Source organism: Pecten maximus, chromosome 11, assembly GCF_902652985.1.
Source record: "Pecten maximus chromosome 11, xPecMax1.1, whole genome shotgun sequence".
In the NCBI taxonomy this organism is placed as follows: domain Eukaryota; kingdom Metazoa; phylum Mollusca; class Bivalvia; order Pectinida; family Pectinidae; genus Pecten; species Pecten maximus.
In genome coordinates, this window is record NC_047025.1 from 28,839,570 (window position 1) to 28,866,167 (window position 26,598).

At 35.9% G+C, this 26,598-nt stretch overlaps 2 protein-coding genes across 2 annotated transcripts; one reads left to right on the forward strand and one right to left on the reverse strand.

Annotated features, from left to right (window-relative positions):
* The first annotated feature begins 1,586 nt into the window (after window positions 1-1,586).
* LOC117337920 (sterile alpha motif domain-containing protein 9-like) lies at window positions 1,587-7,207 on the forward strand. Its single transcript, XM_033899065.1, has 3 exons — window positions 1,587-5,677; window positions 5,924-6,036; window positions 6,563-7,207. Exons 1-2 carry the CDS (start codon window positions 1,592-1,594, stop codon window positions 6,008-6,010), a joined length of 4,173 nt encoding a protein of 1,390 aa, XP_033754956.1. The 5' UTR covers window positions 1,587-1,591; the 3' UTR covers window positions 6,011-6,036; window positions 6,563-7,207.
* A 3,186-nt stretch (window positions 7,208-10,393) lies between these two features.
* LOC117337921 (eukaryotic translation initiation factor 6) lies at window positions 10,394-24,027 on the reverse strand. Its single transcript, XM_033899066.1, has 7 exons — window positions 23,804-24,027; window positions 22,483-22,568; window positions 21,835-22,010; window positions 21,208-21,318; window positions 11,662-11,727; window positions 11,269-11,450; window positions 10,394-10,662 (listed from the first exon to the last, which is right to left on the reverse strand). Exons 1-7 carry the CDS (start codon window positions 23,908-23,910, stop codon window positions 10,653-10,655), a joined length of 738 nt encoding a protein of 245 aa, XP_033754957.1. The 5' UTR covers window positions 23,911-24,027; the 3' UTR covers window positions 10,394-10,652.
* Window positions 24,028-26,598: the final 2,571 nt, after the last annotated feature.

A 26,598-nucleotide genomic window follows, 5' to 3' on the forward strand; every position in this document is an offset into this window, starting at 1 on the left:
AAGTTTTTTAGAATAACACAATTATGCTATTTTAATAGCAATATAAATTATTATTTCACCGATAAAATGTCCGATTTCTCTACTGAGGCGAGTACCCAAATGTGTGGTATATAATATTCAAGACTGAAAATTAGACTTAATTTTGATTTTATGATCCCAAATGAAGTCTGTTCCTAGACTTGTCCAAAACCTTAAAGTTAGGTTAAAAAAAATTGGAGCGTTTTATGATCCTTGGACACAAGTTCTTGACGTAAGTAGAGTTTGACTATCATCTTTCAAGAATAAAGTATCCAAGGTATTTTTTTTAAAGAGGCTTGCCCGCAGAGAGATCAGAAAAATTGGCTAATAGAAAAAGATTTTTTACACATGACAGATTGTTGGAATTGTTGAGTTTTTCATTTTATTTTCCTTATAAAACGCTGAAAAGTGATATTAAAATCTCATTTTTTAAATATTATTTATTTAATCGCAACCCGCAATAAGTCCCCGCTATAAAGTGGAGTCTAATTTGATTGACACATCAAAGAAACAAGCACGTGCACAGTGCCGCACAGTGATAACTTCAAAGGCAGCGGCGATTTACAAAGAAGATATATTCCATACATTTCCCTCTCAGGTTGAGTTTTAAAACGTCTTTTAAATACATATTCTGTAATTGTTTTCAAGAAATAAAGTCGGAAAGCCTCTAATTTTGTCACATAGAAACGTGTACTGAAGTTTATTTAGTGATCGGAGATGTGCCGTTTACCGGTCCGTCTGCGGGTAAGCCTCTTTAACAAATTATGTGCTTTAAACGATGTTAACAGATATCCGATCCTTCCAGTTGAAGAGGTGGGGTATACGTATTTCAGACCACGCGCTATTTGTTTCTATAAACAGCGATCGGTCAAACATAAAATATATTGATTTGAGTCAGGGTATAATTTTTTTCACAGATAACGAATGTGCTAATCAAGAACAAATGCATCAACAAAGCAAGCCTCTGCTTCAACTTAGCGAAGACGATCTGTGTCGTGTTTTAGAGCCAAGATTTCAGCAGTCAGAAATACCATTTGACGTCTTGAAGATATTTAAAGAACAAAAAATAAATGGACATATCTTTAAACACTTCGAAATTGCTGATTTAAACAACATGACAGACCTGCCATACGGAAAGAAAAAGGCCATTATGATAATAAAAAAGGAGCTAATCACAGAGGAAGATGTCATACAGCAAAGTGAAACATGTCTTACAATCAACCCCGAAGAGAAAGATATCAAAACCATTGTACGAGAATCTCTTCGAAAGTTTGATACACCAACTGAGGTGCTAGGATCTTACAAGAAATTTGCTGTAGTGTCCACTGACGTTACCTGGATTCACGATCTAATTCAACCTGTCCATATGTTCGCTGAGCACACTGACAGTGATTCAGGAAACACTGAGACATGGCTTGCAAGCAAAGCCGTGCACTTTGCAGCAGCATGTATGAATGAAAGAACAAATGGGACAATTCATTTTGGTATAAAAGCTTTGACAGATGATGACCAAAGGAATGGAGAAATTGTTGGCACATCGATCGACAAAGATAAATGTAACACAGCACTCAAAATGTGTTTGCGAAAGCATTTTTTCGATGATCAGATAGAAATGGCATGGAAATGTATTCGACCACCTCAATTCATTCCTGTGGTTAAATCAGAAAAAAGTCCTGTTTGCTTTGTGGTCGAAATTGATGTGGTACCTCATGCTGCTCTATTAGAAGATGAGGCGGTTTTTATACGAGACTCAAAACCTGCTTACAACAAGCCAACTCTACTGAGGTTCAAAGAGGGGACTACATTACCAGAGATTCAAAATGACGAACAAATACGCATGTACATGAAAATCAAACACAAACTTCACGAACAACGCAAAGATCGGGAACAAAAGCCAAAGTCTGTCAAAATGAATGAAGATTTGAGACAAAAATTCCTTAATGTATTTTCTGGTGGAGACTCTTTCCTTGCTGACGAAACATACAACATACTTATAACCAGCCCCGGTGATGAAAGTTTGGAGAGCGAAATAACGGAAAATAATATGGAATTTATACAAGTCCTTGATCCATATGCTGTATTTGATTTCAGTTCTTCCACAGAGCCCGATTCGATGTACAATTACATAGAAGAGAAAGGAGTAGCTTTAAAAGTTATGACAACTGACAATTTTGATAAAGAAAGTGATGAAAACAAGGTTGACTCCGAAAAGCACTTTGACCTCCTGGAAGATCTTAGAAGTTCGACCATGCAAACATGGGTATTTGCTAATGGATATGACAGGATGCAGAAAAATGAAATGGGTACCTATGACTGGAAGCAGAAAAGAAGCGAGGGTTTCAAGGAGGCTTTGCGCTATTGCTATAATGACATCCCAAAGGGACGGTCATTAGCAATGTTTCTTTTGCTATCAAAAAACTATGACATCATGTTAGAAGCAGCTGAAGAGGTTCTTTCTAAATCACACGGACACTGGGTTTTACTGGCGCCAACGCAAGATATTGCTACCAACTGGATAGTAGAATTACTTCATAGAAATAGTGTTGACAAAGAAACGATCCGTGAGAGATGCATCATAGGAATGTCATGGGAACAAGTAAACGAAATGGTTCGTCAAGTTGTTGCTCCAGTGCAAAGTACCATTTGTCAAATACCACATTCAAATGGAGCATATTGTCCAGTAAAAAACAAAGTTCGAAATGAACTTTGTGATTTAGACATACTCAGTCAACAGGAATGTGATGACAGCGAGGTACTGGAAGATGAAGTGAAAAAGCACCAGCTATACACATCAGTTCAGGAGGCATTCTACCACGGAGAGCAACCAAGTTGGTGGAACTACTGGTTTGGAGAAGATCAAATATGCCGTCGATCAAAGCACGACACTCTGAAACGATATGTGATGGAAGCATTGCATAGGCGAAGCTTTGAAGATGACAAAGTGGTTGTTGTAACCTTGATACACCAACCTGGATCTGGAGGCACGACAGCAGCAAGACAGATTTTGTGGGATTTAAAGAAGGAGTTCCGATGTTGCGTCGTGAAAAAAGTCACAGACCAGACTTGTGATCAAATCATTGCCCTGCGAAATTACGAAGAATCTAATTCTGCAAAACCGCCACTGGTTTTACTAGATAACTGCGACGAAGAAGGAGTAATTCATCTTCATGCCGTTTTAGAAAGACGAGCTCGAGAAGCCTCCATCCGATCTGAGCAAAGCATTGGAACCTACTGCGTCCTTTTAGTATGTACCAGAAGAACCAATTTACCTAAGTCGGTGAAAGAGCACACTGTTCTTATCCGTCAGGAGCTGGAACAAAAGGAATTGACATGGTTTCAGAGAAAAGCAAGCGTATTGGAACGACGATTTCAAGATAAAGAAGGCGTAAATCCCAAGCTTCTTATCTCATTCAACATTTTGAAAGAAAATTTCAATTTTGAATATATCAAAGACATAGTGAAGCAATACGTCGATGGCATCGAGACACAAGAAGAAAAAGACTTGTTGCTGTATCTGGCATTAATAAACACCTACGATATGGATTTTCAACCTTTACCAATCAGTGCATTTGATGCGTTAATGAAAGAGAAATATGAAATTAACGTACCTTTCAGATACGGTCTAGCGCTATCACATCGACAACAGAAAATAGAAAGTAAATGGGAAAGAAATCTCAGCTCAGAGTTGAAAGTACTGCTGAATGTTTCATCAAGAAGTGGACAAGGCAGTAACTTGAAAGCTCTATCAATCATCAACCCTTTGTTTGCCAAAGAGATATTCCAATATCTTAAACAGGAAGCAAGTACTAGCTGTGTCATGCTACAGTTCTTACAGTCTGCAGTTTTCAAACGAAAAAATAGATCTGTTAACCAGGCCGTGCGGGTAGTAAAAGATGTATTGAAGAAAAGAGAGCCACTAGAAAATGGAAGGAGACAGAAGTTTTCAAGGATTTTGACAGAAATCATGAGCGAAGAAGATACTGAGAGAGCCGTAAGTGTCCTGAGGAAAGGCTTTGAGATGACAGAGGATCCCATGATTGCTCAACAAATCGCGCGATTGTACATACACAGCAAAAATTGGGGAATGGCAACCAAGTATGCAATTAAAGCTACGCAACTCCGACCAAATAACTCATATCTCTGGGATACATATGGTCAAGTATTCAAGGCACAAGTATTAGATAGATATGAATCGTGCATACTAAACGAGGCATTGTCAATTGAGGACACATGCCACATCATCCAAGTTGCGATGAAAGGAATCGAGAAATTTCACAAAGAGCAGAATCAAAGTGAGCACGACAGTCAAGCAGCCCCAAATGACCCTGGTTATTTTGGAGAAGTAAAGCTCATCATCTTACTGATGAAGGTTTTGAATTATTCACCTTTTGATAAAGACGTATTGCACCGATTTGTGGTTGAAAGGACTTTCGAATCAGCTGCACTCTCAGGTTTAGATGATGAAAGCAGAGATGTTCTAAAAAAGCTGCAAGGATTCACTGAAAGAGCAATGAGAAAAATTGAAGAAAGACCATCACAACTGAAGGAAAATGTCACCACTTCAATTTTCCGGGACAAAAAAGGTTTACCCGATGAAGGTTTGGCAATTTTGCGGGAGAATGTAGATATGCTTTTTGGAGAATGCACAGACGTTGTACCGCCACATCTTTCTCCTATGGAAAGTGCAGACTTCAGAAGAAGAAGAGTAAAACGACTTGGTGGGCGATCATTGTCCACGTTGTTGAGATGCTTGCGACAAGACAATCGAAGTTGTTTACGGCAAATGGAGATCATGTTTACCCACTTGAAAAAAAATGTAGTATCGGATTGTACGGAAACATTTGACACCGTTATGCTCATCAGCGTTGCTTTAGCAATGAGGATCCACAACAAAAACGAGAGCATAGCGACCAAAGTTCCCCATATCCTGGACCTGACAAAACGCATGTATGACACTGAATGTAGGTCCAAGAATACGTTTCCTTATCTAGAGGTTTTCTTATACCTTGTGATGTTCCATTGGCCAACGCCAAACAGAAGAGGGAAAAACATATGTCCAGTTGGCACGATTCGCGAAGCCATTAAAAGGTGGAAGCTAGCTTTTCAAACAAATCACCCACGACAAAGAGATGAAGGTAACCCTCACAGGAAAAAAGAAACAACATATTTCTTTCTCGGAAAGGACCATGAAAGTGACGAAATTGTCTATTATGAGGAACTTCACAATCGCCATGGTAGTGTGTACTTCAAGGGTGACGAGATATGGCAAGATCCAAATGTCGTACATAAGCTTCAGCGCCTGGAAGGAACTTTAGTTGGAGATGGTTTGGAGGTTCTGATAAGGATAGAGACAGAATCCGGTAACAAAGAAGCTTTGACTGTACCAACAGCGTTGCCAATAGGTCAAAGGTCACTTTGGCAAAAGAAAGTTTTTTTCTACCTTGGATTCTCTTGGGCCGGTCCGAAGGCATACGATGTGTCATCAGACGATCGTCAAAGTCTGATTCCCAAAACAACACAGAGCCACGGTCGAGTAGGGGTGACTCGTCTTAAATCACAGCCAATTCTTCTCGATCCAACTCAGAGAATTGAGGAAATAGGCCGACGTTTAAGAAAGATAGAACAGCTGAAGAAAATGAAGAATCATAGTAAAAGAGAGGTAAATGTTTTCATCGATGTTTTCTATTGTCCAAATATTTTGTATTAGGCAAATAGACGATGTTTATACCCCGCTAAGGAAATCGAAACAGAAACTATGAAGTATATTTTGACCACTACCATTATCAATTCTTTCAATCTTGATGATCATGCTCTGTTCGTTTTGTTCAGAAGATTATTTCATTTTCCAAAATATGGCTGATTTTGTTTGCAATTCCTCTAATTGATGGGTCATTTTGAATTCTAGGAGAATGAATTGGGCCAGGAAAAAGCTCTTCGATCGGAGTTACAGAAACTCCTTCCTGCTGTTGAGGACATGTTTGGAGGAAATTAACAAAATGAAGCGTGCCAAGTGATTTGGTACGTACACGGTCGGCCTAATTATTTGTAAATTCATAAAGTGTAAGGATAGTGTATGAACCTGTATACCCCCTCTCTCTCTCTCTCTCTCTCTCTCTCTCTCTCTCTCTCTCTCTCTCTCTCCATATATATAACGCATGTACATTTCGTTTTCTCTCTCTCTCTCTCTCTCTCTCTCTCTCTCTCTCTCTCTCTCTCTCTCTCTCCATATATATAACGCATGTACATTTCGTTTTCTCTCTCTCTCTCTCTCTCCATATATATAACGCATGTACATTTCGTTTTCTCTCTCTCTCTCTCTCTCTCTCTCTCTCTCTCTCTCTCTCCATATATATAACGCATGTACATTTCGTTTTCTCTCTCTCTCTCTCCATATATATAACGCATGTACATTTCGTTTTCTCTCTCTCTCTCTCTCTCTCTCTCTCTCTCTCTCTCTCTCTCTCTCTCTCTCTCTCTCTCTATATATATATATATATATACATATAACATATATGTATAACGCATGTACATTTCGTTTTCGCAGGTGTTACATTCAAGGATGGATTGAGACAATACATCACTTGGCAAACCAAACGTAGAGAACGGATAGTATCTTTGTCATCGCGGCTGTATAATATATTTTCAGATTAACAATTCATGATTCACAACATTAACTGGAAGTGTTGATTGGCATTTTATTTTATCTAGTCATCGCCGTTTATCTATCTTAACAAGCAGTTTAGATCATCTAACCCGAAACCATCGTGCTTCGTCCGAGGTCGTGCGCCGTGCCTTAAAGAATCCCAAGATGCCATAGATAGTCCTGATCAAGTGTTGTTATTTTACTGGTAGGCCATTTTCAAATTGTTCTTAGTACCTTTATACTGCTAGTGAGTACACTAGTACATGTAGCATCTTTATAGTCAGATGACTGTTAAAGCATATAGGTTTCTTATAAAACCATGAGTTATGATGGTCGTGATGAAAATAATAATAATAATAAAAAATAATGTGATACTTTATCTTCAACAGTCATTGCAAATTCATTTCTGCAGCTTTATTTTTCCAGTGATATGCATTTTTTTCTATTTTATTATTTTTTGTTATCTCTCTTTCTATATGTATCATGAAATCCAAACTCATGAACTTTTAAATAAAATATAATGAATATATACAGTTGCTCCGTATTAAGCACATAGATAAAAATGTTATTACATATATATATATATTACATGTATATCATTATATATAATAGCAAAAGTATATTCACAAAGATTTCAATATTTTTCTTACTTTGATTTGATATTGATGAACAGGTCGAGATACTATTCTAATCAACTACAAATGAATGCATGTTTGCGCCTTTTACTCGATGATTTTACCTTTTGAATCAATTGGATGTTTTGTGTTTTTAGTATTGTGCTACACGCCGGAGAATAAATTGGGTAGACACTCGAGACATTTGAAGTGGGCCAATTTATACCTCGATGTAAATACATGTTATATCACATCCTAATAGAACATATGATATCAACTTTATCTCTGTATGCTTTTAATCAAGTGTTTTGTTTCGCCGTTTAACCTGGACCTATGATAAATTTGTATGGTTATGCATGATAATGGACTGTACACATACATGTAACGTTCTCCTTAAAATTGTGTATGTGTAAACAATTATTTATGTGCATGATTTACACATACAAAATAGGCTGTATATAGTCCTGACATACTCAAAAATTCATTATCAATACCGTTGTGTTCCTGTCGACTCGGCTGTTGTGTGCAAGCTTTTAGCACCGAATGGCAGCTCCTGCTGTGTATGCTCCCCAGAGTTGTGAAAGACGATAGCTGGTAGATAAAGGGCAGATAATCACGAATATAAATTTGTGAACCGTGTTGAGGCGGCTATATTGTTGTGATAAAATGGTATTTTCATAATCAGTTATTGTTATTACCGGCATTTATGTTAGTTACATATACATATGGAGTATTCAAATGTTTTATTCAATCTCATATTGATACATACATAAGACTATAAATAAATATAACTACTAAGTTTAAGTACCGTCAGTCCATGTTCATATAATATAAAAGTATTTAAAATCGTAAAGACAGGTCATTGTTGAGAAGATCGGTGTCAAAAGTCAATAGATATGTTTGCGTTCAAATTCATATAAAAGCGTTTTAGGGCATCTGATGGGTTAGAACGACTCGCATAAACATGAGTCAACTTTTCAAATATCAAACTTCTTTTCAAGTTTCACCCCGAGATTCGGGTATTTATTTCTTTTTGAAGGGTAGTAGTTATCTGTATTATAACAGTAAAAGACCCATGAAATTTAACTTTGGGAAAATATAATAAGGTAAATCACACTTCTGACCAGGGAACCAAACGGTTCAGTCAATGCACAAAGCGAGGTTTTTGGGAGATATCTTAGGCGGGCCCCCAGGTGTTGTCTACATTTCTGTATGAAACATTCATTGACAATCTGCTTGCCCTGCTTGAAAGTTGTAATCATGGCGCAAGTCCATACCTAAAACACCAAACATTGACACTTGCAGACGATATAACCATTATAGGTACATCTCCACTCTAGATCCAAAGTCTTCTAACATTAACCAGGATTACAGTGACATGTGGAAAGTTGAATTTAATAACTTTGTTGATTGTCATGGTCCAGAATTATATTTTCTATTGGCGATTTCTTCTGTACCTACCCAGATAATTATCTCTTCATGGAGGAAATGAAAATTGATGATGATGATATGAAAGGTTAGAAGTATTGGAAATATTGTACTTTTTTGTTAGTTAATTGAATATGTTTGAAAAAATATAATCAGTTGGAAGTTCATGTATTGTACTTTTTTGTTTGTTAATTGAGCATGTTTGAAAAAAACAAACCTGTAATCAGTTTGAAGTATTGTACTTTTTTTTTAGAATGAACTGAATATGTTTGAATAGATATGATCAGTTGGAAGTTTTGTACTTTTTTGTTGTTTGTTAATTGAACACCTGTTTGAAAAGATATGATCAGTTGGAAGTATTGTACTTTATTGTTTGATAATTGAACATGTTTGAAAAGATTTAATCACTTTGAAGTATTGTATTTTTGTTTGTTAATTGAACATGTTTGAAAAGATTTAATCACTTTGAAGTATTGTACTTTTTTGTTTGTTAATTGAACATGTTTGAAAAGATTTAATCACTTTGAAGTATTGTATTTTTGTTTGTTAATTGAACATGTTTGAAAAGATTTAATCACTTTGAAGTATTGTACTTTTTTGTTTGTTAATTGAACATGTTTGAAAAGATGTTTGAAAAGATATGATCAGTTGGAAGTACTTTTTAGAATTGGAGAAAGCCAGTACAGCACTGAGTACCATGTTGTTTTACCTGGCAATAGTTTTCCAATTTTATGAAAATAAACACGGAAGTTGTGACCTGCACTAATATCTTTATGATCTGCTTATTCTAATTAAGTTTTCACCCCTTTTACTACAATTTTAGACTGAATTTTATCCAGACAACTCCTACAGTATTCATCCGAATGTTTTAATGCTTCACTGATGTACATGTAGTTATCACACAATGAAGTTGTGCACCTGAGCTTACGTTTTTGTCAGCATAATCTTATGGCAGTTATGTCCCTTCCCTGTGTATGTTGACAAAATCTTGTTCAGACAGCTCTTTGTACAATTTTATTAAAATTCTTTTCAAACTGTTGTCAGCACACATCTACACTGAATTTGTTCTGTGTTGATCGGCATATTTTTATGGCAAGTATACCCTTTCTTATGTCTACAGTTATGAGAGTGGGAACAGGGTGGATTGGGGAGCATTAGGTACTGATAATACTTCTTCCAAGCATGTCACTTTCCCAATATCATGACTCATGACCTCTTGGTAATTAAGAAGTTATCTAATTGAAAAAAGTTGAAGCATGGCAGAAGACGATGGACAGATGGAAGGAGAACTGTTGAATGATGCATCATAGTATACAAAGCTCACTTCCCCTTGAGCATGTGATCTAAAAAAAAAGCCACCTCTACAGATGGAATTAGAATTAATACATTTAATTCGTAACATTAAATGAAAATATAATCACCAAACAAATTCATTATTTTGAATATTTATTGGTTTGTTTTTATCATGATTTGTCCCTTGCAGAATATGTGTAACAACAAATCTTCAAATCCATGTTTGGTACTTCATATGAAACAGGTGATACATTTAGATGATGGGTAACCAAAGATTTTAGTATTTATACAATGATGTATTCATCAATATCAATGAATCAGATCCATAGTACTTGGCATCATACATGTTACAACTAGCGATACCATGAGTAACAAGAAAGGCAACCTGACTCGTATCAACATTTCAGTAAATTGTTTATGTACATGAAACTTTCAAATACTTGGCTAACTTAACGTTTCCCTTCCGACACAGTGTCCATCCATTCTGATAACAGGTTTCTTGTGTTTCCTGAATGACATGATGTTTATACATATCAACCTAGGTTGATGTCATCGATATGTACAAAGTTTGCTTTAAATATTGGTAAGATTAAACACCAATCATTTAACAGCCTGCTGTCTGCATGTCGTATAAACGTATGCCGAGTAGTTCTGCTTTACGTCATACTGAAAAAGGAATTATTATATAGTCAGAATAATAATGTAGGTTTTAAATGATTTTTACCATATTAACAATAGAAATCTAAAGTGTGAAGATAAAGAAAGTAAAATCTTAAGAGGAGGAAAGAGGAATATATGCATTACCTTGAATTTAGAGAAAAGCATTCAAAACAAAAGCAACACCATTCAATATACATTACTATCCAACTTCATTAACTCGAACTCTGATAATTAAAGACCTTGCTTAATATTCAGTTCTAACAATAAAAATATTTATATAAGATGTACAGCTACCTCAGATATTTAGTATATTTCAAAGTTTTTCATGACCTCACTGACTTTGATATAACGAGCAAATAACTCCTGTATTTAGAATTCTAGAGTGACAATCATGGTATATAAATATTTGCATGTCCTGAATTTTACTGTATATAGAAATAGTGAGTTTTCTCTAAATACTCGTCTCCTCACACACTACCATCTGAGCAACAAGAGTGATTTATATAAATAGATATAACTTATTTTTAAATTGTTGTAGAAACAATTAAAGTTCAAATTAATCGTCAAGAAAAAAAATGATGTAAATGTGAAATGTGTTGAAGGAATACTGACCTGTCGATCAAACTTTCCCTCATTTCTGTTGTGATATTGCTAGGTTGTCTGTCACCAAGTTTAAATACACTTTCTACGACAGAGAGTTCTGTACTTGTTGTATCCAGTCCACAGAAAGCTATCCAGTCGTTAACTACCAGTCCAGCCCCTATAACATCACTGCCTCTGTTTACTGTACCAGCCTACAAGGTCAAATGATATACATGTACATGTACTTTAAACAAACTTATTTTAGTGCACTCATGTTTTAGCTCTTTCTCAAATTTAAACTGATCAGTGCAGGAATGAATTAGTGTACCCAAGATGCAATTAGTTTATATGGTGGTAATGTTTAACTTGAATATTCACACTTGATAAAGTATAACCATTTATAATACATTTATAGTTATTTACCACTAAAGGAACTTGTAAAAGTGATGACAGTTCATCCTGATCTTCTACTGTTGTTTTTGGATGAACCTGAAAATGAAAAACAAATCATTTAATTTCAAATTATTATACACTCGAGTGCATATTTGAGTTGGGCCCATCTGTTCAAAAATATAGAGTGAGCAAACACCTCAAACATTTGATATACAGAAGATTCTATTAATCTGGAAACCACATCTCCCAAGTACCATACCACACACTGTATACAGCAGATCCTCATTAATTCTAACCCGTACCACACCTATGATAAACAGTAGATCTACATTAATCCTGAAACTACTCATCTTTGATAGCCAAGGCTTCTGATTATGTTTCACTCCACGAACCCTTGGCAGATATTACAGTCGTGTTTAAACCGTCGCGCCCTGGAATCCCAGGGCATTCAATCAAATCGCATTTTACATTCAGGCTTGGTTCCGCAGGAAAACAAAAATTGCGGCGCCAAGTACAGAGCTACCTTGATGACTATGTCATGACATTTTACCTAAATACAGAAACGTACAATCTTTGGGGAAACATTCGCAGTGTTTGATCAATTTATATAAGTCATTGATCACATATCTCATCAAAATGACACAGGCCTCCATGTGTGTCTGTAAACATCACTGATGAAGTACATCGGTTACGCTCGTTTTGATTGGTCGAAAATTTCATGCATAAAGGGTGATAATTTCGAATCTCCGCTAGAGGGCAAGAACTGATGAATATATCTGCCAAGGGTTCGTGGAGTGTAATGTAATCAGAAGCCGTGGCTAGTGAAGATGGAAACTACTAGGCTGAGTACCATATCACACCTGCATACTTGCCAACTTTTTAAAATTCTCATGGGGGAGAAAGTGCGTGAGCGACATTTTTGACCGGAAAACACATTTCACGTGCGACATACTTAGCAAACAAAAACTAAGGGGAGATAATTTGCTATTGGCAAATAAATTCCTTGCATGAACACTAAAGCTTCCTTCCCTCACTGAAGAAAAGGGAGGAAAACTTATTTCAAGCTTGGCCAATGATCTTTTTTATTCAAGTTTGGAAAGATAATTATATAAGCAAAAAAATAGCTGCAAAATTACATCATTTTTAATTATTTCTGGAAATGATTTAACTGACTGTTCACTCTAAATAAAAGTTTTTACTTAGATATGTTATGAAAATTATGTTGTAAGATAGATGTCAGTCAATTAAATGCAAATTATCACAATGATATCACTTTCTATCAAGCTTTCTCTCCAGCAGTAAACTTCAAAAGAAAATACCTAAAATGTCACGATAAATATCTAGAGTACAATATAATATCTGAATGAAATTTCAAATGTTTCCTTTGGATTACAACTAATACAATTTTTTTTTTAAGGGCTGTACCAGCAGTTGTAATCACTATAGGCTTACAACTCATTACTTTGTAGGTGGGGACTGATACTTAAATTCAAAGTTTTAACATGACAGTATTTAGTTTAAGAAAGTGAGTATTTGTGGACATGTTTTTTGTCTTTCAAAATGTGAATTGGGAAAGTTTCTGCCAAAATAAGTCTCTGCTAATTGACACTAAGTATGCTGATGATACGGTGATTGAAACGATGTTACCTACCGGCAACCAGGCCTTCGGTCTATGGTCGTTATTGTGAATTTATTTCCTTGTGCTAATTATCTAAAGATCAGCCAATGTTTAAATGTAGTTAACATTTCAATAAGTAATCTGTCAAATTTGATACTCCGTTGATAACATTGGCAGTGTTGTTTTCACTTTTTCTGTCCCGAGATATACTGTCAAGTAGGGGTGTGCCTAATGAGTGACCTGTGAGGAATGAGTGTCCTGTGAGAGTTTTTTCACGCCCCGCAATTCGTTAAGTGATATTTTTAAATATTTTTTTCTGTATCATACAGATGAACATCGAACCCATTAACATGCAAAATTTGACTTTGATTGGACGTGTGCATATTATGCATTTTTAACGACATAGTTACGGTGCAGTGCACATGCGAGTGTCCTGTGAGGTTTTCGCACGCCCCGCAGTTCATTAGACGATATTTTAAAATTATTTTTTCTGTATCATACAGATGAATATTAAACCTAATAACATGCAAAATTTGACTTTGATTGGACGGGTGCATAACATGCAAATGTAACGGCGAAGACGAAGTAACGGTGCCATAAAACTGCGAGTGTCCTGCGAGGAATGTGACCTGTGAGGAATGAGTGTCCTGCGAGTGTTTTTGCACGCCCCGCAATTCATTAAATGATATTTTAGAATTATTTTTTCTGTATCATACAGATGAATATCTAACCTATTAAAATGTAAGATTTGACTGTGATACAACGAGTGCATACTATACAAATGTACCGGCGAACACGAAGTTACGGTGCCATAAACATACGAGTGTCCTGTGAGGAATGAGTGTACTGTGATTGTTTTTGCACGCCCCGCAACTCATAAAATGATATTTTAGAATTATTTTTTCTGTAGCATACAAATGCACATTGAGCCTATTACCATGCAAAAGTTGACCTTGATTGCACGAGTGCATATTATATAAATGCACCGTCAAAGTTACATTGCAGGGTGTCCCGCGAGGTGTTCGCACGCCCCGTGATTTTGTTTACCTTTCGAATACAGTGTGTACTAGGCTAACTAGTGAGTGTCCTGTGGCGCCGTGCCAACCTCGGGTACCTTGCCGCAGGCATGGTCACTGGTGATTGAACTGCTCAAACTTCAAAACTATGTCCGTTATATAAGAAATACAAATACACCTATTTTCTCCCAAAGTCCGTTTATAAGAATTATACAATAAATAACTTTATTACGCCTGAAATATACGTATTTTATCCCCAAGTCCGTATATAATACTTATTCAAAAAATTAACTTTATCATGCTCGAAATATACGTACATTTATGTATTTTCTCCCAAAGTCCGTTTATAAGAATTATACAATAAATAACTTTATTACGCCTGAAATATACGTATTTTATCCCCAAGTCCGTATATAATAATTATACAAAAATTAACTTTATCATGCTCGAAATATACGTATTTTCTCCCAAAGTCCGTTTATAAGAATTCTACAAGAATTAACTTTATTACGCCTACAATATACGTATTTTCTCCCTAAGTCCGTTTATAAGAATTCTATAAGAATTATCTTTATTACGCCTACAATATACGTATTTTCTCCCAAAGTCCGTTTATAAGAATTCTACAAGAATTAACTTTATTACGCCTACAATATACGTATTTTCTCCAAAATTACAATATTTGACAAAATAAAGACTAAAGGTCACCAATTCAATATTTTTGTAATATCTTTGTAACATTGCTCTCCGATTTGTCAAGCGGCAGGAAGTACAGAACAAACAAATATCATGTATTTTAAAATCTATTACTTGTTTTTCGTAGCATTTGCTAAAATGTACTTGTTGATAGTAATAGACATCGCGTATATGTACGAATTGTGGGGTGTGCAAAAACCGCACTGGACACTGCACCGAAAATGAATAAATTTTCGATGTTCATCTGTATGGTACAGAAGGAGTTAACAAAAAGTACTACTTATCGAATTGTGGGGCGTACAAAAACTCTCACAGGACACTCATTCCTCACAGGACACTCACATATATGTATTGCACCGTAACTTCGTCGGTATATTTGCATATTATGCACTCGTCCAATCAGAGTCAAATTTTGCATGCTAATAGTTTATATGTTCATCTGTATGGTACAGACAAAATAATTTTAAAATATCTTTTAATGAATCGCGGGGCGTGAAAAAACTCTCACAGGACACTCATTCCTCACGGGACACTCATTCCTCACAGGACACTCATTCTTCTCAGGACGCTCACATGTGTAATGCATCGTAACTTTGGCGGTACATTAGCATAATATGCACACGTCCCATTAAAGTTAAATTTGGCATATTAATCGGTTAGATGTTTATCTGTATGATACAGAAAAAAATATTCGAAAATGTCACTTAACGAATTGCGGGGCGTGAAAAAACTCTCACAGGACACTCATTCCTCACGGGACACTCATTCCTCTCAGGACGCTCACATGTGTAATGCATCGTAACTTTGCCGGTATATTAGCATAATATACACTCGTCCAATCAAAGTCAAATTTGGCATATTAATCGGTTAGATGTTCATCTATATGATACATAACAAAATATATTAAAATGTCACTTAACGAATCGCGGGGCGTGCAAAAACCTCACAGGACACTCGCATGTGCACTGCACCGTAACTTTGTCGTAAAAAATGCATCATATGCAGACGTCCAATCCATGTCAAATTTGGCAGATTAATCGGTTAGATGTTCATCTGTATGATACAGAAAAAAATATTTAAAAATATCACTTAACGAATTGCGGGGCGTGAAAAAACTTTCACAGGACACTCATTCCTCACGGGACACTCATTCCTCTCAGGACGCTCACATGTGTAATGCATCGTAACTTTGGCGGTACATTAGCATGATATGCACACGTCCCATCTTAGTTAAATTTGGCACATTAATCGGTTAGATGTTCATCTCTATGATACAGAAAAAAATATTTAAAAATATCACTTAACGAATTGCGGGGCGTGAAAAAATTTTCACAGGACACTCATTCCTCACGGGACACTCATTCCTCTCAGGACGCTCACATCGTAACTTTGGCGGTACATTAGCATAATATGCACACGTCCCATCTAAGTTAAATTTGGCATATTAATCGGTTAGATGTTTTTCTGTATGATACAGAATTTTTTTTTTTTAAATATCACTTAACGAATTGCGGGGCAGATCAATCGATTAGATGTCCATCTTTATTATACAGCAAACATAATTTTAAAACATCAAAAAATGAATTGCGGGGCGTGAACAAAAACGCTCAAATTTTATTAATATGACAATATATCACCTGTCGACCTGTTTGTGAGTGTACATTACAAGTTTTCAGACTGAGATTAACAAATTCTATGTATTAATAACAGTTTACCATTATATTTGGTTATATATTATGTATAAGTTATATTGTTCAATTCTATATTAATACGTCTAACTCAAGTAGCTTAAACAATGCATTAAGTTATCATATGTGCGTAAATTACATGTAAAAGGAGCAGCACAAACCGGCCCGCACATTTAAGAAAAAAAGGTTTCAGCAGTTTAATTAACAGTGATCCATGCCTGCGGCAAGGATATATAACTAACACGTCAAGGTACCCGAGGTTGGCACGGCGCCACAGGACACAGGTGGTACATGTGTATAACCATCGGTAAATGGGGGGTGCGACCAAATCGATCAGCACCGTAACTTTGTCGTAAAAAATGCATCATATGCACACGTCCAATCGAAGTCAAATTTGGCATGGTTATGGGTTAGATGCTCATCTGTATGAAACAGAATTTTTTTTTTAAAAATATCACTTAACGAATTGCGGGGCGTGTAAAATCACTGACAGGACACTCATTCCTCACAGGACACTCGCGTGTGTAGTGCACCGTAACTTCGCCGATAGATTTGCATATATTTGCATTATATGCCCTTGTCCAATCATAGTCAAATTTTGCGTGCATATATGTTCTATGTTCATCTGTATGCTAGAGAAAAAATAATTTTAAAATGTCTATTAATGAATCGCGGGGCGTGAAAAAACTCTCACAGGACACTCATTCCTCACAGGACGCTCACATGTGTAATGCATCGTAACTTTGCCGGTACATTAGCATAATATGCACTCGTTCAATCAAAGTCAAATTTGGCAAATTAATCGGTTAGATGTTCATCTGTATGATACAGAAAAAAATATTCGAAAATGTCACTTAAAGAATTGCGGGGCGTGAAAAAACCTCACAGGACACTCGCATGTGCGCTGCACCGTAACTTTGTCGTAAAAAATGCATAATATGCACACGTCCAATCAAAGTGAAATTTGGCATGGCAATGGGTTCGACGTTCATCTGTATGATACAGAAAAAATTATTTAAAAATATTACTTAACGAATTGCGGGGCGTGAAAAAACTCTCACAGGACACTCATTCCCCACAGGTCACTCATTAGGTGGCCCGGTCAAGTAGAGGTCGTTTATGCGCTTGACATCAAAGGCAGTATACGAAGCCATTTACAAGCGTTTAAATAACCATGACTGACCTGCTACACAACCATCACCACGCGTCCTCAGCTTAATTGGTTTTAATTAATTGTTTATTTATCGGGGTATTGTCACCCTTGCAGTCAGTGAAGTGTCAGAATTTCGTTACGGTCTGTGAGCAGGTCAGTTAACTGACCAATGCCCCACACAGATGTCTTTCACCAGCCAGCGTTACCTGTCATAGGCCTAAGTGAATCTAACAAGATGAATAGGGGCTCCATACGGGTGTATCTCTGAACGCCAACATTTTGAATTCACCTGTAGGGCAGTTTGTTTTGATAGTGATTATAGTCTTTTTCCAAAAAGGAGTCTCAATGCCAACAGGTAAATTTACCTGTAAATGTTTACTGTTGATACTCACTTGTAGGTAAATTGAAGGATTTTAAATTAAACATCATATACTTATATGTGTATTTTTTTCTAAAGTTTAATATATCATTTCTAAAAAAAATGCAATACAATATTATATTTCTGAATATGATTTTTATGTCAAAAATTATTATTTGAATTTATCACAGTCTTAAAATTAAAGTCTTTAATTATAACTGTTTATTTTCCCCAAAAAATGTTTAATGCGATAAATGAAATAGTGAAATATATACAGCTTTATATAGAAAAGTATATCCAAACAGCAATATACATATAATTATACACTCTGTACATATAAGTTGAGTGCACATTCATTGAATTTTAATACTGGTAGATACGCCATGTGAAAGTTATTAAGATGTAGATGAAAATCATCTTATATTGTTGTGTCAATTTATTCAGAATCAAGAGTTACAATATATCTACTCATACTTTTATTACCGACCATCGGTTTACAAAGTAACGGAATTTTGGAAGATATTGATTCATGCTAAGCTTAGGAGAAAATCACTTTTAAATAGCTAATATATCATTTATATTTGCCATCTTTATAACGTAATGTGTTTTTGTCTTGTAGTTTACAAATACTAGATGCTTATGCAAAGCGTACGATTTTCAAATGAACTCCATTTAGATATGTAACATTAACAGTTTCTTTGGAATTTTTGAAAATAAATATTAAGAGAAGATGTTTTCCTACTTTTAAATTTCCTACTTTTCAAAACGTGATTATGTATACAGTCCAACCCGGCTATGACGAATTTCAGGGGACCCCTCAAATGTTTTCGTACTATACGGGTTTCGTATTATGTGGGGGTCGTATTTCCAATGTGCAACACCATGTATGCACGCACAGCACATGTGCACACGTTTCATGTTGTCAAGGCATTCGAGGGCCTCGCGATCTGTGACGCATGTAAACTTCCGGGTCAGTTCCATCATCATCGTCATCTTCGCTCTCGATGAGCTCTGTTCCTTTCACAGAATTGATGTCAGCCTCAGTAATCTTCTCTGATGTGACAATACTAATATCAAAGGTATACCCATTACTTAAATTATTTTTTTTATCTATTATTCCTGTTTTTAAAAATAATGGTAGTTTGTTCGATCCCCGTTTAAATGAATATGCTAATAAAATTGAACTCATTCTCGAAAATCAGGAAGGGTTTCGAAGAATTGTTTTGCGCCTTTATAGATTTTGAAAAGGCGTTTGATAGTGTATGGCGAATTGGTCTTTTTTGGAATAAATCTTTGATCAATAATATCAATAACATCGATGCAAATGTTTTCGAATTATTAAAAATTTGTACAATTGTATCAAGGCCCAAGTAAGTAAAGATGGTGTATTCTCAACTGTATTTTTGAGTTCTTCCGGGGTCCGACTAGGCGGTAATCTATCTCCGTTTTTAAGATTAAGAAATAACCACGTTTTTTAATCACATAAAATATTAGTTTGTTGTTAAATCATGATAATTGTACATATTGTATTTTGAATGAAATTTACAGATTTTTGTCTCAAGAAATTGAAAAAGCTTATCCAAAATCTAATTAGCCAGAGTTTGTAAAACAGGAACTTTTTGAACTTGGATTGGGTTTTATATGGATACGACTTGCTCCTCAGTTTATTACCTTTGATCAAACAACGTTTAGAGGATCAAGCTAAGTAAACTATATTTAACTCTTTGAACATTTCTAGTAAATGTGATCTGTATAAGTACATATATATAAAAACATGATGTTATTACATGGTACATTGTATCATATATTTGTTACCATTTATTGAATGTGGGCATGTACAAAAAGCTGGGGGAAAATATATTTATGATATATTCCTAGTGAAACACATGTAAATCTCAGTTGACTGTACAGGTAAAAAAGGACAACTTATATGAAACAGTATATAATTGCATCCCCATTGTTTCCTGAAACAACACCTATCTATTGTTTAAAAAAATGTTGGCGTTCAGAGAACACCCCCTCCATACGGGGTTATCAAGACATATTCTCCAAAATCGGGAGAATACACTATGTTTTATCTACACGATCGGGAGACGGGGCAGGGAGTCTGGAATCGGGAACTTCCCGACTAAATCGGGAAAGTTGGCAAGTATGCACCTGTGATATACATATCACACCTGTAATATACATATCACACCTGTGATATGGAGATCTTCGTTAATTCTGAGACCACTATTCTGAGTACTGTACCACACCTGTGATACACAGTAAATTTTCGTTAATCCTGAAACCACTAGTCATTAGTCCTGAAACCACTAACCCAAGTACTTCACCACACACAGGATATACAGAAGAGCTATGTTAATGACATACACTATCAGTATTAATTCTCGGTTATATAACATGTGATGTAGTCAATCAGAGAACCCTCGACTATCTTTTCACCAATTATGAAATGGTCATACTCAAATCTACTATGATCTACCACCTTTGCTGTGAACCTAACCAGTAATTTGTGAGCCAGACTAGTAATAAAAGTGTCATATTGTATCAATTCAAAGTCATATAATCATTAAATCCAGTAACTGCTTATCAGAATATAAGTACTTATTCATGTGTGCAGTCCATCCTTGATAATATATTCACCAATAACCTGACTGTTGTATTACTACATATCAAACTAGTTGTCTGGGCAACAGAAGTTATATTAATTTAGATATGTTAGGGAATCAATCCTAGCTTCTTCTTATGCTGTGAATGGTGGTGTCTGGATTAATGAGGCTTGGCTCTGTATGTATCTGTGTATGTAACTGTATATGTGAATTACTTGAAAATTATTAATGTTCTTTTCATTTGAAAGTAATGCTTGTTTTTAACCTTAATGCAGTTTTAACTTATGTCCCAAATGAAACCACAAAAACAAACAATGACTTCTTGTGACACAAAATCTTTCAAAATTACATGCAAATAATATTGTACATTTGATAGTTTTACATTTCATATTAAAAAAATAAACAAAACCTATGAATCCTGTATTGATGACTCACCAGGCCTCCTTGATTACTGATAGCACAGTAACTCCCAACCAGGACATTCTCTGCCACTGTCTGTCTGAATACTTCTGTCTTCAGTGTGTCTGCGATGATTTCTTCTGTTTCCTAAGAAAATCATATCCAAATAATTAGTTAAATAGTGCATTGTTTTCTGACATAGAATTGTTATCTGATTTACAAACACAAAAGCTAGATATCATCAATGATCAAACATATCATGACGCTATAAAACGCAAACAATTATACAAGAGTATAATGTATAAAGACATACTGGAAAGGTAAATTTTGAAACTATAACATTAGTATATCTAAGTATACTATCACAGTACTAGCCTGATGTTGGGAGTATGTAAATACATTAAATTAACAATTGCAGTCATAGTATATATTCATAGTTAGCTAAAATGACACCCAAGGAAAAAAATTGATTTGGTATCAGAGAAATAATTTTTAAGAAACAAACCAAAATACTTTTTTTCCCTTCAACATTTTTAAGCTTGTGTATATACACGTTATATTAATAAGCTCGAATCAAATTGGATGTAAAGAAGAAACAGCTAGCGAAAAAGTTCCAAATTGGATGTAAAGAAGAAACAGCTAGCAAAAAAAAGTTCAACTCACTCTGTCCAGATCTGGATGTACAAGTGCAACATAGTCATTACACGTTACAACATTACCAAGAGCAGATAATCTCTCCTCAACACGCTGGACAGAAACACTGTCTGGGAGAGAATTACGTATGTGCTGAAGTTCCTGATCTGTAGTTGTACTTGGTACCAACAAACCGTGCCTGTTTCCTGCAACAGTGAGGAATACATGTAAAATTCTTAATAGGCATTTATAAATAGGTGAATTACATAAATAGTTCCTGCACAAAGATGGCCAGATTGCTGTAACAAAATACTGAAAACAGGTACAAATGTTGTTATCTAGCGTACGGAGACTTCATCATACACATCCTTTTTTGAAAGGCTTATATCATATTACAATAAAGTCAGTGTATGATTGTTAAATATACAAGATGGCCATACTCCACAATTTGTATCCAATATCAGTACCACATAGCATTATAAAAATGTGTAATTTCTCTTCAGTATATGGGCATGCACACAGACATAGATTGGGATCAGATATATTAAAGTTTCAGAGAGTGAAAAAATATCCCTAGGCCTCTTGGAATAAGGACACAAATTTTAAATATAAAGGAATGTTTATTATGCCTACCAGTATATAATCAAAAGAACAGTGCTAGTGTATGTTCAAACTTACCAACACACATTCTTCCAATTATTCTACATCCTGCTAAAGAGACATGGACAACTGGGATAGCTTCTGACAACTCTCCTTCAAATACACTGTAAAAAAATAATGGTAAAAATGCATAATAAATCATAATATGCCACATATCATTAACTTTAAGAAAATTTGGAACAGCAGAATTTTATGGAATATAAAAGAACACAGACTAGGGGCTTGGTAATGTGTTTGATAAATAAATACTGAAACTTTTTTATGATTCAAATTTGCTATTGTCATGCAAATCAGGTAAATTTTTCTCAGAATTGTTTAACAGACTTAGTATAATTTCCTCTATACATTTTAATTTTCATGATATGTTTTCGTGATTTAACAATATCCTTGAAAAATAAGAAAAAAACTTGAAAATAACAACCTTTACAGACACCGGGTAGGTATTATACATGTCAACTTCAAGGCAAATTTATTTTGTCTACATCATCGAATGGTGTCAGATAATTTGTGTTTATATAGCAAATTCTGATGTTTTGTGAACCTTTTAAAAATAGGATACTAGCCGATTAACAGGCCAATATCATATTTTATAAGGTCCATTAAACATCGGAAACCTTTCAAATACACATGGATATGCTACAATGTATATGTGTAGCAGAACTGGACCTGGTCATCATCGATCGGCAACCAGGTAGCTCAATTGGTGGAGCATCCGGCTAGTGTTTGGAGGTCCCAGGTTGGAGCCCCGGTATGGCCGTCCATTTTTCCACTCCTATTACTTTTGGTGCCGTGACCAATCCTTGTTTCAAGAGAGGTGCATACTTGCAATTGACAAGGGGATACTTGAACATGGGTTCTGAGTTATTAGGTCTTCGGGGTCAAAGACTTTAAAAGAGAGGGAAGAGTGTAGCAGAACTGGATCGGGTCGATCATCAGCGATCAGGTAGCTCAATTTGTAGAACATCTGGCTAGTGTATGGAAGTGCCAGGTTCGAACCCTGGTCTGTCCGTGCATTTTCCCATTCCTCTTACATATGAATGGTGTTTGGGTTTTAATATGGAACATCTGATGACCTGGACAAGATACTTCAGCTTAGCAAAATAATTTCTTTTGTGTGTACATCATATCACTTTCCTTGCACATAACAGCAGTTTTAAATATGAAATATTTCCAAACAGAATGTAAATTCTACATTTATTCGGACGTTGACATCACTTTATGATTATAAACGGTACCCCAATCAATTTAATAAATCAAAACAAGTCCATGACTACTGTGTACTTCTTGACTTTCGTTTTGACTGAGAGCACGTTGTCTAACAAGAACATCGATATATTACCTGTAAAAGTTCTCAGACCCTCCTATTGCAACCAGACAATAACTGTTTGTGAGTTTGGAGAAAACTCCAACTTCATTATTTCCCTCGAACTGTGCGCGGATAGCCATAATTCCAAAATGAAATCGTAACTTGAAAAAGAGAGCTCCTAATGTGCGAGTGATTGTGAAATCGTTTTTTGATTTCACAGAGACGATGTCATGCTTTAGGACACCGTGTTGTGCAAGAGGAGGTCTACGTCATCAATTTATGCGTAGTCATATTATGGTACATACAATTTACGGAATAAAAATATACGGAATCACGTTGGATGTTCTCTCCCTTGTTCGACGATCTACTAACAGGGGCACGTTACAATGTTAATGTATACATGTGGGTCAGTATAAACATAGTTGTTTATACTGACCCACATACATTTTTAATAATTTCATGTACAGTATACATTATTATTGTAACGTGCCCCTGTGATCTCCTCTTTATCTGAAACGGAACACATAAAGTATCGAATTACCAAGTAGATTTGAGATGTCTTGCAATTTTCATTTTTCGTTCGTTCGTCCGTCGGTCTGTTGCACTGTAATTTGAAAGCATCATGCAAATGTACAGACAGACAGACAGACAGACAAAATGAATAAAATTATTGAAAATAAATAAAAATAGACGAAGGAGGATGACACTGACTTCAATAGATGAAATGAATCGTGCATGTGTGGCAATATAAACTAGTAACTATTGTAACTGGCTATAAACAAACAAAATGGTAAATATATTATTTTACCTAGCTAAACTTATATATTTCTTAACTTTAAAACGGAATAGGAAAACATTAGATCTACATGTTTTAATGAAGGTTTCTTAGCTAAGATTTTCCATTAGTTTCTGTCATGTTTTCCTATGGAAATTTTACGTGAAGGAATTTCCTTAGGGTAAGCATGTGGATTTTATTTCGAAAAGAGACATTTCGGCGGTCGTTTTCGTTTTTGCGGTCCAAACGGTTTGACCAGTTGGACCACAGTTATTCGTTTATGAAATAAAGACTGACCTGATGAATTTATATTGTTTTCAGACGAGTCTTGACAAAGACTTCCAAGGCCTGTATTAACATCTAAAGGTCCGTCAAGATATATGCTTGAAATAATACATTTATTAAAAACCAATGAACCGGCTTGTCCGCATAAACGAACAGGCCCTTAGAGTCGTGATGCATATAACCCATTCCCAAATTAACTCACCCCTCCACCCACATGTCAATGGTACGGTGCCCAAACTACACTTCAAATCTATTATTATTATTTTTATGGATAGCTAATACTGTAAACGTAATTATTTGGCGCACTCAAGTTAGTGCATTTCAATATTAAAGCAGATTAGCGCAAACTATTTCCTATAGAAATAGTATAGACTGTGCAATTGGCATTATCATAATCTAGCGCAATGCCCTGAGCGCGAAAATCGCTGAAATAACGTGGCTGCTAAAATAGGCACGTTTACAGTATTACACAGAATTATAAAACGAGTTTTATTGGAAAATTTCAGAGAAGTCAAAAGGTCACGAAACATATTATGATATAAATGTAATTGTTGTAATATCAAAGGAAGAAAATATCATGCATCCAGAGATAAGACAGAAAGAAAGAACGTCAACAGTAAAATCGAGGATTTGTCGCCCGCTTGTAATAAAAACAAGAAAATTAACACATGTTTAAATCAAACTGTTTGTATTGTAAAGTATAGCAAGTCTAATTAATTAAATAAGCGCGGTGCTTAAAATGAGGATATCTGAAGAACCTAGGTTCGCTGAACCAAACAGGTCCGAGATTTATCCATGGATAGTCTCACGATGTTTTATGAAGGAGGTTGTGAATATGGTTAAAGTCAAATTATCTGGAAAACAGTCAAGCCAGGGACGTATATCCTCTGTTTCCACCAGTCTAGCCAGGGACGTATGTCCTCTGTTTCTAACAGTCTAGCCAGGGACGTTAACTCTGTTTCTAACAGTCTAGCCAGGGACGTATATCGTCTGTTTCCATCAGTCTAGCCAGGGACGTATATCGTCTGTTTCTAACAGTCTAGCCAGGGACGTATATCCTCTGTTTCTAACAGTCTAGCCAGGGACGTATATCCTCTGTTTCTAACAGTCTAGCCAGGGACGTTAACTCTGTTTCTAACAGTCTAGCCAGGGACGTATATCCTCTGTTTCTAACAGTCTAGCCAGGGACGTTAACTCTGTTTCTAACAGTCTAGCCAGGGACGTATATCCTCTGTTTCTAACAGTCTAGCCAGGGACGTTATCCTCTGTTTCTAACAGTCTAGACAGGGACGTATATCCTCTGTTTCTAACAGTCTAGACAGGGACGTATATCCTCTGTTACCATCAGTCTAGCCAGGGACGTGTATCCTCTATTCCCATCAGTCTAGCCAGGGACGTATATCCTCTATTCCCATCAGTCTAGCCAGGGACGTATATCGTCTGTTTCTAACAGTCTAGCCAGGGACGTATATCCTCTGTTTCCATCAGTCTAGCCAGGGACGTATATCCTCTGTTTCTAACAGTCTAGCCAGGGACGTATATCCTCTGTTACCACCAGTCTAGCCAGGGACGTATATCCTCTGTTTCTAACAGTCTAGCCAGGGACGTATATCCTCTATTCCCATCAGTCTAGCCAGGGACGTATATCCTCTGTTTCTAACAGTCTAGCCAGGGACTTATGTCCTCTGTTTCTAACAGTCTAGCCAGGGACGTATGTCCTCTGTTTCTAACAGTCTAGCCAGGGACGTGTATCCTCTGTTTCTAACAG